At 35.8% G+C, this 15,542-nt stretch overlaps 1 protein-coding gene across 1 annotated transcript; it reads left to right on the forward strand.

Annotated features, from left to right (window-relative positions):
• The first annotated feature begins 7,651 nt into the window (after positions 1-7,651).
• Positions 7,652-13,148, forward strand: LOC103444734 (probable inorganic phosphate transporter 1-3). The gene is made up of 2 exons (XM_008383685.4): positions 7,652-7,853; positions 11,263-13,148. The coding sequence occupies exon 2, from the start codon at positions 11,347-11,349 to the stop codon at positions 12,958-12,960; it is 1,614 nt and encodes a 537-aa protein (XP_008381907.3). The 5' UTR covers positions 7,652-7,853; positions 11,263-11,346; the 3' UTR covers positions 12,961-13,148.
• Positions 13,149-15,542: the final 2,394 nt, after the last annotated feature.

The raw sequence follows: 15,542 nt of genomic DNA on the forward strand, positions 1-15,542 counted from the left end.
TTTGTACCTTTGAAACCCGAAGTTTTCATAAAACAATACACCCATGAAAACCCGAATTTTTTTCATGAAAACCATGTCTTCGAACTTGAATGTTCTAACTTTGATGCTTATGGATGATTAATTCCCATAACACCAACCATAATCTTGTTCCATCCATTTAGTGGATTGTCGAACTGTAACAAGTTCGATTTCATTGATTTGGATGTTTCTTAACTGAAACCACTTTATGTGGGGTACAAGACGTGAATCTCCACTTGACTATCAAGAAGCTGAGAAACCATTGTAGCCAACAATGGCGTGGAAGAGCTGAATAAGCCTCTGCCACGATCTTCATTCAAAGACTTATGCTTGAAGCATTACAAATGGAAATACCTCATGAACAAGGATTATATGGCTCTTTGGCTCACTCATACGAACTGTCTAATCATGAAAGACATTGCTTGAAGCACACCATGATTACGTCCATGAATAAGTACGATCTTGAAGTTTATAAATCCAATAGAATTTTGACTGGAGAATACTTTTCTCATCCTTTCATGTTTCTAACTCGCTCCTGAAAAAGCAGTGTAGAAAGCATAAGTTTACCAAATTCTCAGATCAAATTACTACCACAAACATGACAAAAAGGTATAGACTTAGTTTGGCTGGAGTGTACCGAATGGTTCGACCCAGTTGATCAAAGCTTACCGAATGGTGATGCCCTGCTTCGACAGAGATGCATCGAAGGGAATGCTCTGCTTTAGCAGAAGTGCACCTAACGGTATTACTCTGCTTTGGCAGAGACCTACCGAATAGACTCTTCCAGCTTCGACTGGAGCCTACCAAACCTAATTCGGGGTCTATTCCTCTCACAATCCAATTTCGGGTTTGTTTTTACAACATATGGTAGAATTAAGGTCTGCCAAGGTGTGGCTTCATGCTCGAAGCATGATCCTTGGCACCTAAGACCTAAAACTTCATGAATAAGGGATAATATTCCCAAACCTTAACCCTGCAGAATCTACTTCCCTTCTTGATGGAATAGATAATTGGTTTTGCAGCTGTTCGTGCCCCTACCAATGTTTTTAAGGAGTACCATTCTAGTAGTCAATATGTGAGACTAATTTTGCTCCACCAAACACTGTTGGAATTGCAGAATTTTGACATGAATGGCCTTGTTGGCCGAATCCACCATAGTAACTTTGGTTTACTTTGTGAACATTTTTCCATGTTCTTGGATTCAAGTTTGGTGTATGTTTTAGTTATGGATAATCTTATTGATATTGTCCTCGAATATGAGTTAATTGAATCATGTTTCTTAATACATGTGACCCAATTTAATTAAACATGTGATTAGGTAGGAATGTGGGAAAGTTAGTTGTCTGGATGAATGCGATACTACGCACACTAACTTTACACCTAAATCACATCTCTAACAATAACTTCAGGTTTATCCAACCTGATTAAGAGCATTGGCATGCTCCTTGTTGTATGAATGATATTGAATTACCATTTAAGGGACCTTCAATTTTCCCCATCGTTGAGTTTTCTTAAGGATATTCGAGTTGACAATGATCATAAATGAAACCACTGAAGAAAATAGAGTGAAATATCATTGCCCCACCTCCAAAAATGAGCCTGAAGCTTTGCATTGGGGTCAATGAGTTGTCTCCCAACTGGGAACACACCACATGTGGCTGGCCTAAAGCCTGTTGATTTAGCAGTTAACTTGTTTTCACACAACCTTTTGGGACTCTTAGGTAGAACAATGATGTTATAATGCATCTCATTACCTAAAGTAAGGAACTTATGTCTACAAGCACACTTTGCCAAGCCTGCTCATTAGGGAAATTGATTTCATCCCTCGCAAAGATACAAAATGACCCTCTTTTCACAGTGGATTCAAGGGAATATATATGGACTAATCCAACCCAAATGCGGACCATATAAATACTTATGGTTTTGGTTGATGAATCGACAAACTAGTCACATGTTTGTCCACACACATTGCTGCTAAACCTCCTGGCCGATTAAGAGCTCACCACCCTGCTTATCCCATAAAGTCTAGGAGACTGGATAATGTTGGAGAGTTTATATCGACAGTTTTCGATAAAATATTGCATGCCTTTTGGGTTTCTAATTGAATATCGAATTCTCATGTTCACCCCAAACCTCGCCTAGCGATCATAAAGCGCAATTTAAATGATCACTCGGATTTTGGTAAACGTACCAAGTTTTCAGTTTTTTCCTAGGGCTATGCAATATTGTACACATCTATATTGGTCCACCTTGAGGCCCATTGCCACCCAACCTATTTGACGTTACAATTGGTTACTGGGTACGAATTTGACGTTTTTCGTATTTACGCATTTGGGTGTGCATTCCATGTGCCAAGTTGCGCCGCTGCAATGTACCAATATGGGTCCTCAACGAAGGATGTGAATCTTTGTTTATTATGATTCTCCTTCACATTAGCTCTCTTAAAGCCCTTGCACGTGATCTCTTTACTGCTCATTTGCGGGTTGTCACTTTAATGAGACAGTTTTCCCATCGTTAGGGAGAGATAAGAATGTCAACACTCCTAGAAAATGACGCGAATTTGCTTGGACGTTACCCGCTATGTCTCATCTCGATCCCCAAACCGCATAAGTGTGATAAGCTAGTGCGATAAATTCTCACTTACAGAATGTTGCTCTAGACGCATTCCTCTGATCTAGCTAAAGTGACGAGATCATATACCAGCTGTAAACATGGCTGCAAGGATAGACGTACTTAGCGGACGTCGAGTCAACATCCCTGAAGGGTGTACCGCCCCTGTTGGATGGTTTGGACGCCCCTGTTGGACGGTCCAGTACACCAGTGGATAGCCAATCAATCTATCTTAGCTTAGAGCATGGCATATCACTCGGTGCGTATGATTCATTTCCCTAGAAGAGGAAGACATGGCACAATAATGAGTCCATACTTGATCGCTGTCTCAAATCATTTCCATCTCATAAGATTAATCTGGATTACTCCCGAGACTTGAAGTTTTTGGTCTAGTATACTAGTTTGGATGAGCTAAATGGAATTGAAATGAGATTACCATCGATGATGTTTTCACTTATATGGTAGCTACAAACATAAATGAAAAACGACAACATCGAATCGTGTTCCGTTGATTAAGTGACAACATAGAAACTGATTGGACAACTGAAATTACAATCCAGGTCAAATTCCTTACCAAAGTGTGTTTGGACCTGTCGTTCCTACACCGCCCAAGGTAACCCTATTGTTACAAGTGGGAAAGGAAGCGTTATGAGATGAATGAAATAATGCAATATGATGCACGCTTTACGATGTAAGATTTCTCTCAAACGTCCTATGATTGATAGCAGCATTATGAAATGTGATTAGTGTTTTCTCCATTGGGATATTGATACGGAGATTTACATGTAAGTTCCCAAAGAATTACATAAACTGGTTCAAATAGTTCCAAACCACGGAACACCCTCTTAAATTGTTTAAGGCATTCACTTACAATCCGACGGATGTGGTATACCTGTCTAAGTGATTATTTGATCAGTCATGGATGAATTATGCCCTTGCGTGTTAAACCATAAAGTCTTATTCGAATTGCTAGAGTTACAGTTTATGTCGTTAACACGATTCTCACAAAGACTTTGGAAGAGCTTGAGAAAACTGCTTCGCACCTAAAGATGGAATTTGAGATGAAGGATCTTGGGAAAACTCATCTATGCCTTGACCTAAAGATTGAAGCATTGTTCTGACATTATTTTGGTCTACTAGTCAAACTATACTCTGAAGGTGTTACCTTTGAATATACTTGTGATCGTCCATACGTTATATGCAAATGAGACCCTTGAAGAGGTTATGGAATCCGAAATTCCATATCTAAGTTCAACTTTGTGCTTCATTATACTTAACTCATTGTATTAAGACATGACATCTCATTCGCTATTGATCTTGGTAAAGATGCAGCCAACGCATCTCCAATAGATCCAACCCCCCTGATCCTCAAAATGATGCTTGCCTTCTTTGTTATGTTGACGCCGGTTACTTATCAAACCTGCACAAGGAAAATCTCCGAATGGTTTTGTCTTTACCATTAGGGATATCGCAATATCTTGAAAATCCATGATATGACCTTAGTTGCGAAATATTCAAATCATTCCAAGACTCACCTTGCTTCACTATGCCATAAGTGAGACATGGTTAGGAGTTATTGTTGAGCATATTTGAAGTACTTGATACGTTTTCATCCATCGTTGAGTACCAACGACGATCCATGAAGATTATGCAGTATGTATCCACCCGACCAAGACATGATACATTAACGAAGTCAATGCCAAGACATATTGCGTCTACATCTACATCAACAAAGCATCAGAGATTGAAGTCATGCAAGCTGATCCCAGACAACCTTACCGACCTCTACACGACATCACTACTAAAGTCAACCTTCCAGAAGCTTGTCCGAGGAATTGCTATGCCTAACTATCATATGCAATGCTTGTAGTTCTCATTTGAAAGTTATGTCAAACTCAGGGGGAGTATCCAGAAGTATACTCACTTGATCTTAATGTACTCTTTTTCCCTATGATTAGAAGCATTTTTCCCACTGGGTTTTTACTACCTAACTAAGTTTTAACGAGGCACTCATCCTAGGCTGATTATACCCTTGTGAGCTCTTTTACTTGCGTCCAAAAGACATATAGTTTTGAGTTAATGCAACTTCTCACTTTTCTCCTTAGACTATGGGTTTTTCCCCCACCTTAGGTTTTACCATAGCAAGGTTTTACCATAGCAAAGTTTTATGAGTTTTACCTTTTTATGCATTCTTCTATTGATCTGAGACTCACATTTGCTCATTGTGCTGACGACTTCATCAACTTTACTTCATCGCTGAAGACATGATGCGCCATTTACTTGAGTATTTACACACTCAAGGGGAAGTGTTGCGGTCCTATTATATTAGGAATGTGATTGTGTAAATCTTAGTAAATATAGGAATATCTTTTTATATTCCTATAAGGAGTTGATTACCTATTAAGAGTTGTAATCCTAAAAGGGTAAGGAATTAACCTTTCCTACTACTATAAATAAAGGCACAATGAGGTGGAATAGAACACACCTCACAATTACACATCTCTCTCTTCTCTCTACTAATGCCACACCCCTCTCTCTATGGCCTCCATAATTGTTCAGTAAATTATACCCACAACACTTTTTATTTTATTATTTCTTATTCTTCTTCCTACTCCAAAATCCATTTATAGATTATTTATTTAATTTTTATAATCAACCTATATTATATATTTATTGTATTGATTTACCCATATGACATATTCATTTTTATAATCAACCTGTATTACAAATTAATATGTCTTGCTTGTAAGTATATTATATTTGTATACCTTTTAGCTAGGTTTCTCTCTTATAGGTGAAGTATGCATTCATATATTTGTTACTTGACTTAGGGTCGTATGTTCTGCAGATGGATTTGTGTTCATATATTAATTTTTCTTTTTTTTTTGTTAGAAGATATGCATGAAATTAGAACATTTTAATTTATCTATAATATTTTTAAATATTAAATGCCTGTAATGGAAATAAAAGTGGATAAAAGATAATATACTGGACTTAACCTAATAACATGTTGATTTTATGAACACAAATCTAAACGCCCCCAAAAAAACTTGACAGTAAGACAGAGTTTTATAAAGTGAAAAAAAAAAAGTAACATTTTGTCAGAGATATAAACCTTACCGGTCGTAGTAAACAATAAATAGAAATTGAAATACAAAAGATACAAGAAGAAGAGGGTACTTCTCACTTTGCCAAACTCTTGCATTTATAGGAACAGATTACTTGATGTTCAAGTTGTAGAGTTTGATAGTATTCTCAAAATATAATCTTAGACATACTTGGAATTATCCTTAATATTCTTACAAATCATTCTCCCACCGAAACTCAATTACCACCGAGTCTCGCCTACTTCGACTCAAATTAGGAATTCCAACCTAGACTTATTATGTGATCAAGTCATACTATATCCATAAATTAATCTATTGATCGTCCCCAATCTTTCCAAAAAACCCAACTCTGATCCTCAAATAGTCTTACTTCGACTAGACTCAGCCACGCCAGAAACCAATCTTGATCTCTAAGCGATTCTACTTCACATAGGATTCGGCCATGCAATACATTACTGAGCCGAGACTCAGATCTTTCTTTCTGGTCTGTCAACCAACTAGTCCAAAACCAGGAACGCAGGCTGAAAATCATCTTGATCTTTTAATTTTACCGCTCCAAACATATGGGTTGATAGTGCAAAATTGGGTATAAATTGTAACAACCAACCGAGCTGGTCAGGTGATGTGTCTTACCATTGTATGTCGGCACGATTAAAATTCACAAACAGAAGTCACTTCATGTTGCACTCCTAAAGACAAACACAAAACTAAAAATGCAAGTGGAACTCTTGAAGTGTAAAAAGCAATTTAGACGAGAAAAATGATAAAAACTCTTTTTTGTTTTGTTTTTTGTTTTATTTTCCTTTAGACATCTATGTTTAATTATTTTGTTGTTTTGTAGATGACATTTTACCACAATAACGAAAAATAATTATATCTATGCACCATAATGTGGATTCGATCATCTCCCCCACCCCCACAACAACTAACAAATTAATGCACCGACGCTATAGTTTGTAAAAAAAAATATAATTTTTGTTGTTTTAATTTAATTTATTCTCTGATTGCAAAAATAAAAAATAGTGTACGAAAGGCAAAAAACGATTGATGAACATTTTGCTTGCATCACTGCTACTTTAGTGGCACACAACGTCCTTCTCGTGTTATCCATTTTCTTTCACATGATTGATGAATATTAGACCATGACTTCCAACTTCCAAAATAGCATTAAAAAAATATATAACATCAAATCCGCAATAGAAAATTAAACTAACAGAACATAATAATTAAGATGTTGATGATGATGGAATTTATTAATATTATGAATTGGAATAAAAAAAATTCTTTCACTCTTCATTGTTTACACGCAATATGATAAGCGCAAGAAACCCAATTTAAAATAGAAAAACTAATAAAAATGGTTTAAAAACTTTAAGTTTTAACGATAAGGATAAAATAAAGGATAAAGTGAATAATATCATAATTAACTTTTTAATGTAAAAATGTGATTTTTCGTTAAAATAAACAATACCGAAAACTTTCTGTTAAAGTTCCTATTTAAAATATATAACGGAATGGCATGACACTACCTTCATGGTTGCTACGTATCGTCTTATCTGGTTCTGTATTTATTTTTCTGCATCTCTTTAATAAAATTACAACGTGACTGGTGCTCCAATGATTGATTTACACTCTGGAATTTCCAACAGATACTTTTTTGCCTTTACCACAACCATGTTTACTCTATTTTTGTTTCTTCAATGTATACTATTAACAATTTAAAATGGACTTGTATCTTAAATAGTGGTTAAGATCATTCATCTCTGTAAGTTCATACAAAAGTGGTGTTATTTAACAAGCTTTGGAAGCTAGTAAATCAGAATAAAATAACCGATCGAGGAAATGCCAAGAAGAAACTGTGAGTTAATCGGAGAGAGAATTTAATCGTTAATAAATTGAAGGAAATTGGAGCGAGGGAGACTTTGTCCAAGAGTTGACTTTCAAGCAGGCAAGGTTGAAGTTCAAGGCAGGAATATTCTAATAGATGCTAGAATTGATTCTTGCCGTTGAAGGCTCAGTAACCCTTTAAATAGCTACTTTCTTCATTGACATCCACGCCATCAACCAACTACACATCCTCATCTCCCTCCTCAAAATGTTAAGTTCAACAAGCAGCAGGTAATTAGTCCCTGCAAACTCAGTTTTTCTTTGAACCTGCGAAATATGTGTGTGTATATATATATATATATATATATATTCAGACTTTTATGCATGAAAAAACTTTCACTTTTTTGGAGCTGGTTTTCTTAATTTGGGAACTTGATAGGGCTACTTAAAGTAGAGATAGACTTTACCTTTTTAAAAGGTAACGGTTGTTACCAGGCAAATAGGGTAGCACTTGATCTTCCTTGGAAGTTGAGGGGTCTACTAACTTTGTGCTGCTGAATTTTATTTCTTTTCTTATCTTACGAACTTTTATACTTGTTCATGAGTCAAAGCTTTTTTATGCGCGCAATTGGGCTCTTCGTTGAAAGTTTGAAACTTTCCCAGTTCTTATATTTCAATTTGTTTTGCGTATTCAAATAAATAATCTAAATTTCAGTTTATGAAATAGATACATAATTTTCTATTTCATCATAAACAGTAAGAGTTTCACGCAGAGTATAGGGTCCCACTAACTTCAAAAACTTATAGCTAAGATTCATATGTGGAATAGAAAATACGTAGTGTTTGTTGATTCGACTTGTTTAGGTATGTTAGTTTTTTTTAGGTCAATGTTTAAGTATCTTAGCATTCACATATGAGATAATTTGATATTTTTTCTTTTCTTCAATCAAAGCAACTTGCAAGTCATCCCCATGCAGGCCTTTTGTTCCACCTTTCTGTCTTTAATTCCTTCAATAGAAAATATTTTAGCCCAAATTTTCTGGAGTATTTTAGAAAAACCCAGAAAACTTTCGTTTTTGATTTAAACTACTATATCGCTTAGCATAACTTTCCGTTTTCGTGTGATAGATAAGAGAAAACTTGATATAAGTCATTTTTTTTAGTGAATATTAGAATAGTCAACTTTATTAAAATTAGTCAGATGCTTCATTCTCAATCTGTCCCTAAATTTAAAAATGGATAGAAACAAAAATTTATTGCTTATTGTCAATTCCATGCTAAGTTCTTCAACTTTTTTTCTTTTTGTCCGTATTATTCTACCTTATATGGAGGAATAATTTATATTGGAGTTTGTCATGGTGATAACAATAACTAAAGATAATATATATTTCTTTTGCTTCTACATGTCTTAAAATTTGCTAAATGCTTATAAATCTTTGACTTAAGTATATAATTGTCTTGGTATCTTTGGTATGAAGTAATATTTTCATTTGTATAATTGTTTTGTATCCCTTTTATAGGTAAATGAAAATGTTAATTACATATTTTTCATAGATATAAAATTGTATTATATATTATTTCAACAACAAAAAAAAAGTGTTTTGAGTAGAAAAAAAAAAGTATTTTAGATATTTAATTATCATAGCTAAATAAATAAATATAATTATGAATTTTTTAATTTAATTCTATATTTACTATCAAGGTCAAAATAAATGCACAAATTTGGTGTATTTTGAAACCACTTAAATGTTGGGTTAAACCAAAAAGTTACTATATCGGTTGGGCAATGGAAGAGATGATTTTTTTCTTTGGCCAATGGAAGAGATGATTCAAATGACAAATTCAGGATAGCTGCGTGAATAGAGTTTTTTGAGTTTTCGGTGTCCAATTTGGACTTCTGATATCTTTCCAGAACTCATAGCTTTGCCAAGATATGAGATGAATTTTGATATTTTAATTACGGTTTGAACTGAAGGGTTAACAAGGGTGCTTAAGTTTTTAAACGATGTTTTTGGTATTTTTGTTTTTTTCCTGTTTTGTTTACTTTTGCTTCTAGTTTTTTCCCAAGACTGTAGAAACATCTTTAGGGTTGTATTTTATTTGTCTATTATTCAATTGAAATTTGAGAGTTTCTCTCAAATCCCTGGAGCTCCAAAGCTACAAAGATGCCCGTTCGTGATCTCGTTATCATATAACTTCTGCTATGTCAAAACCAAAAGACTCATTTCCTACAAACAAAAAGTTACTATGGGTTAATTGTATTATATATATACAGTGATGCCATCTTGGAACGAGGGATTTTTTTACTACATAATTGAGAAGTTAGGGGGAGAGATACTTAAATATAGTTTGCTGTATCTTTGGTAATTTGCAGCCATCTATAGGAGACGAGACTTGAGACTTTGATTTTAAAAGAGAGATGCCACTATTGACAGCTCTGACAAGAGGGATTCTCATTTTTTTTTTAAATAGAGACACCATCTTGATCGTTGGATTATCTTTAATGAAATTGTGTGGTTGAGATTAAATCACAGACCATACAATCTCAACTACACAATTTCTTTAAAGCCAAATCCAACAGTCAAGAGAGTGTCCCCATTTTTTTTTTAAAAATGAAGATTCCTCTTGTTAAAGAATTCCCTAAGTGACGTTTTAAAACAATATTTGAAAAACAAAAATATCCCTATTGAGTGACGTTTTAGAACAAATTTACTGTTAGTGTGTGAAAGTCAGTTATTAACCACAGTTAATTTCCCAAAATTATTGCTTTAAACACAAGTATGTACATGCGTTAGGCTTTAGCCAAGTAGTTGATCCATCAATTTCATCGATGCAGGCCTGCAGTGAATAAAATTCCCATTAATTTAATTTATGCGGGCCTGTAGTGAGTAAAAGACAAGAATTTGAAAATTCAATATCGTACGCTCCCTTTTGTCTCCACTCCACGGACTATATGATTCAATACTAGAAAAACAAAGGGGCTTTTGAACATTAAATATAAAAAAGATCGAAATTAAAAAAAAAAGTGTTAGATTACATATTGATTTTAATTCTTTGAAGTTTCTTTTTACTAAAATTATATTCTATTTTTGTTATTTAATGTGTTTTATTTCATGCCACCACATAAGTGTAGAGAAATGTTTGCATAAGTGTCCTGAAATTATAGTAGTGAATATATTAAATTGATTTTTTTATATTGAAATGTCTGTACTTAAATATTATCGAATTATATTATAATAAATTAGTGTATCTAGATGTTTGTATTGAAATATAATTATAATAAATTACTTTACTAAATATCTGTACCGAAATATATTTTAATGAATTAGTGCAAACTTAGGAAAAGAAAAATCCGGAAATTACAAATAAATAAATAAATAACATGACATGGTATATAAATGTTGGCATTTAAATAAAATCAAAGGACTCAACTCAATTTTAAATCTTGTACCAGGTATTAATCTAGACTTCATCTTATTAAAGGATTAAAAAGAAGTTTCTTCTCCATTAGTTCAAATAGTCATGAGCGAATTTTTCTTTTAACTGATATGCTTCTACAAAGGTTGTGGATTTTAATTTGTGACAATAAAGATGGGATTTTTTTTATTTATTTATCATATGCTCAATTAAGTTGCACATGTAGTTTATTTTCTTTCTATTTTCTTGCTTCAGTTGATCATTACTCCTTTTTCTTATGCAGATGAACTTAATTTACAGTGAACTAGTGGAGAGGAAGATTAACATTGTTATAAGTTGTGACAATTACTAAGCCTTGTAGCAAGCAATGGCTAGAGAGCAATTGGGAGTGCTTAATGCACTAGATGTGGCCAAGACTCAATTGTACCACTTCACAGCAATTGTGATTGCTGGAATGGGATTTTTCACTGATGCTTACGATCTCTTCTGCATTTCCTTGGTGTCCAAGTTACTCGGTCGTATTTACTACACCGACCTAACTCACCCAAAACCCGGCACATTGCCTCCCAATGTGGCTGCTGCTGTTAACGGTGTGGCTCTATGTGGCACCTTAGCCGGCCAGCTCTTCTTTGGTTGGCTCGGAGACAAAATGGGTCGAAAAAAGGTCTATGGTATGACCCTTATTCTCATGGTTTTATGCTCCGTTGCGTCAGGCCTTTCGTTTTCGGATCACCCAAAAAGTGTGATCTCCACACTTTGTTTCTTCCGGTTCTGGCTTGGGTTTGGCATTGGTGGTGACTATCCCCTCTCAGCCACAATCATGTCCGAGTATGCCAATAAAAAGACTCGTGGGGCATTTATTGCCGCGGTGTTTGCCATGCAAGGATTTGGGATTTTGACTGGTGGGATTGTGGCTTTGATTGTGTCATCCGCGTTTGATCACGCTTTCAAGGCTCCTGCATACTCTGTGGACAGAGGTGCTTCTCTTGCACCTCAAGCCGACTTTGTCTGGCGTATCATTCTAATGGTTGGCGCCCTTCCTGCTCTTTTAACTTACTACTGGCGTATGAAAATGCCTGAGACAGCTCGTTACACAGCCCTCGTAGCGAAAAATGCTAAGCAGGCTGCCAAAGACATGTCTAAGGTTCTCCAAGTTCAGCTTGAAGCTGAAGATGAGAAACTAGAGAAGATTACTGAAGAGAAGTCCAATAGCTTTGGCTTGTTCACCAAGCAATTCGCTGCTCGCCACGGTCTTCACTTGCTTGGCACCACTTCTACTTGGTTCTTGCTAGACATTGCCTTCTACAGCCAAAATCTGTTCCAAAAAGACATCTTTAGCGCAATTGGGTGGATCCCGAAAGCAGAGAGCATGAATGCAATCCATGAGGTGTACAGAATTGCAAGAGCACAAACCCTAATAGCTATGTGCAGCACTGTCCCTGGATACTGGTTCACTGTTGCATTCATTGATTACATGGGCAGATTTGCAATCCAACTGATGGGATTCTTCTTCATGACTGTGTTCATGTTTGCTTTGGCAATTCCTTACCACCACTGGACCCTAAAGGCCAACAATATTGGGTTCGTTGTGATTTACTCATTCACCTTTTTCTTTGCCAATTTCGGACCCAATGCCACCACATTTGTTGTACCCGCTGAGATTTTCCCTGCGCGTTTGAGGTCTACATGTCATGGAATATCAGCTGCAGCCGGAAAGGCTGGAGCAATCGTTGGGGCATTTGGGTTTTTGTATGCAGCACAAGACAAGAATCCTACAAAGACTGATGCAGGCTACCCACCTGGCATTGGTGTGAAGAATTCTCTAATTATGCTTGGTGTGATCAACTTTTTCGGCATGGTTTTTACATTCTTGGTGCCGGAATCCAAGGGAAAATCACTTGAGGAGTTGACAGGTGAGAATGAAGAAGAAGAAGAGGCCCCACAGCAGCAGGCAGCTTCTGCTAGAACCGTTCCAGTTTGATGTAATTTTACAATGGGCTTTATTTCATTTGCGAAGCAATAATAAAAATGAAGTTGATATATGTTTGCTTTTGGTTTGTGTAATTGAAGTAGAAGCAATTACAACTTGTTTTGAAATCCTTTTGGTTGTGCATGTAATATACCATTTTTCTTCGTCTTTGTTTTGAAATATATTTCCACCCTTCTTAATTTTAATGGCTATATATGGCTTGAAAGTCATTGTAATTGTTACTTATGTTTATTGTAGAGGCATTTTCTAAAATTTTGTTAACTTTTGTTATATGATGGACATGTAATAAGAGATATCACGCTTGACTTCTTACTCCTAAGGATGAAAGAGATGCCAAAATGAAGGATTTTTCTCTAAAACCTTTGGTGTTATTATCGACAAATATATATAAAAATGTATGGTACTCCTCCTTATACAAGTTCTTTCTGGTAATATAAAAATTATTAAGGGTACAAGTCAGCAATACAATTAGGAATATAGTTAGCGAATTTGTTAGTATTTGATTAGAGTTGTTAGGCTTACTAGTATAAAAACAAAGTGCGTAATATTCATTCTTTCAATCAATGCAAATCATATTTCTCTCTCTAAACTCTCTCTCCCTAGATCTATGTGTTCATCCTTCTGTTCATAATTTCTTCTTGATTTTCTCTTCAATTCCCAAACATTTTAATGTAGTTAACATAGTATCATAGCCACCAGCCTCACGCAATGGATTTTGGTGGTTCCGTTTTTTCCTTTTTATTAGATTTCATCTTCTAGTTTTATTTTCTCTTCAGATTTTCTTCAGAAATTCCGTCAAGTTCTTTGGTGCTTCCGCGATCATCCTGTCACTTCTAGGTTGATTTTCAGTCCTTGAATTCAGGAATTTTTCAGTTTTTCATCAAGTTTTTCATATTTCAGTCGATCGAGTTTTGAGAAAGAAAATATTATGGGAAAATGTCGGATTCCGAGAAAGGAAAAGCATCAGCTTCTGGGCAAGTGTCCGATTCCGTTGAAGGAAAGTATGATGGTTATGTTCCTGAGTTGATTGATAACACTCAAGTTCAACAGGCAAAGCTTAAAGATATGGCAATTGGGGATCCTTCTTTGCTCACTTCCTCTAACAAGAACGTTGTTCTTCCTCCTGTCGCCGCCTTGATAGAACTCGATTTGCAGCCGAGTGAAAGAGCCACTAAGAATGTGGAGCTGGGGAAAAGAAAGATAGATAAGAAGGGTTCGGTTAAGAAACAAAATCAACTGCTTACTTGGGACTCAATTTCCTTCCTTCTTCTCTCCTATCCCTGAATCGAATTCCGCAACCGTGAAACCACAACTGAATGTGTGTTGGTTGGCACCACGTGGAAAAAAGAAAAGAAAAGAAGAGATCGAGGCAGGGGTTGTCGGTGGAGAGGTAGGTGGCAAGTTGTTCTCTGTCAGGCCTATCGGGGGGCTTCTTTTTATCGATATGTTGAAACTCGAGACCATCAGGTCAATGAAGAGTTCGCCCGTTGCGGGTTCGCTGGACTCTGGAGGGCCGAGAAGAGTTGGAGGAGCCATGGCTGCGAGCTCTGTGAAAAATCGCCGATCAACCGAGTCACTGAGACTTTTGTGTAGTCCAAGTGTTTGCCGAAATGCCCAACTCAAAATTTTCATGTGAAGGTTAAGTTTCAGTATTATGTGAATCAATTAGTTTGTTGTTATGGGCATGAAGTCATTCAGTTGATATGTTGAGTATTAAATAGCTCAAAGTCTTCTTTCTTGTGAATCTTTTCTGGGTTCTTCTAGTTGTTTGTGACATTTGTGTCAAGATTAGTGTTTGTGATGGCCTCTATTTGATTTGCTAAGTTTTTCATAATCATGTATTGTGCAATATGTATGATGTCCAATTTTTGTCTTTCTGCTTCACTGGTATTCTGCAACTCTTGATATATTTGGAGAAGTGAGTGTGAATTCTTGCATTCTGGCATGTACAAGTTTATGGTTGTTTAGATTATGGTTTATGCCAAAATGAGAAGTGTAATGTCTAAGAAGCTTGTTCAAGTGCTTATTGAGGAGTTTGTGTTGTATATTTCCTTATCATAGCCTATAATGTCGAGTCTAACCAGCTTGATTTTTAGCATGTATCTACTTTAAGTCCGATTATACGATGAAGTGTTTGAAGAAGTTGTTAACGGTAAATCCCACGAAGGGTAATTCCATGATGTGAATAGGTAAAACCCAAGAAAGGTAAAAGAAGTTTTTAACGGTAAATCCCACGAAGGGTAATTCCGTGATGTGAGTAGGTAAATCCCACGAAGGGTAATCCTACATAGATGTTGATTTTCTGTTGTTGAAATTGTGAAGGCCAATGTCATTGTTCAAAGAAGTTTTTTAATAAAATCCACAAAGGGTGATCCCGTGGTGCTATAGTTAAGGTCGATGCCACACCATAGTTTGTTAATTTTCTGTTTTTGTAAATATTAAAGGTCGAAGCCAAGTTGAATGAGATTGTTGACGATAAATCCCACAAAGGGTAATCCTGCAAGAAATTGTGATAACCGGCCTGAGGGTGTGTTACAACTTTATAAGAGGTTGTTCTTTGATTGAAGCTCCTG

The sequence above is a fragment of the Malus domestica genome, chromosome 13 (assembly GCF_042453785.1).
Source record: "Malus domestica chromosome 13, GDT2T_hap1".
Lineage (NCBI taxonomy): Eukaryota > Viridiplantae > Streptophyta > Magnoliopsida > Rosales > Rosaceae > Malus > Malus domestica.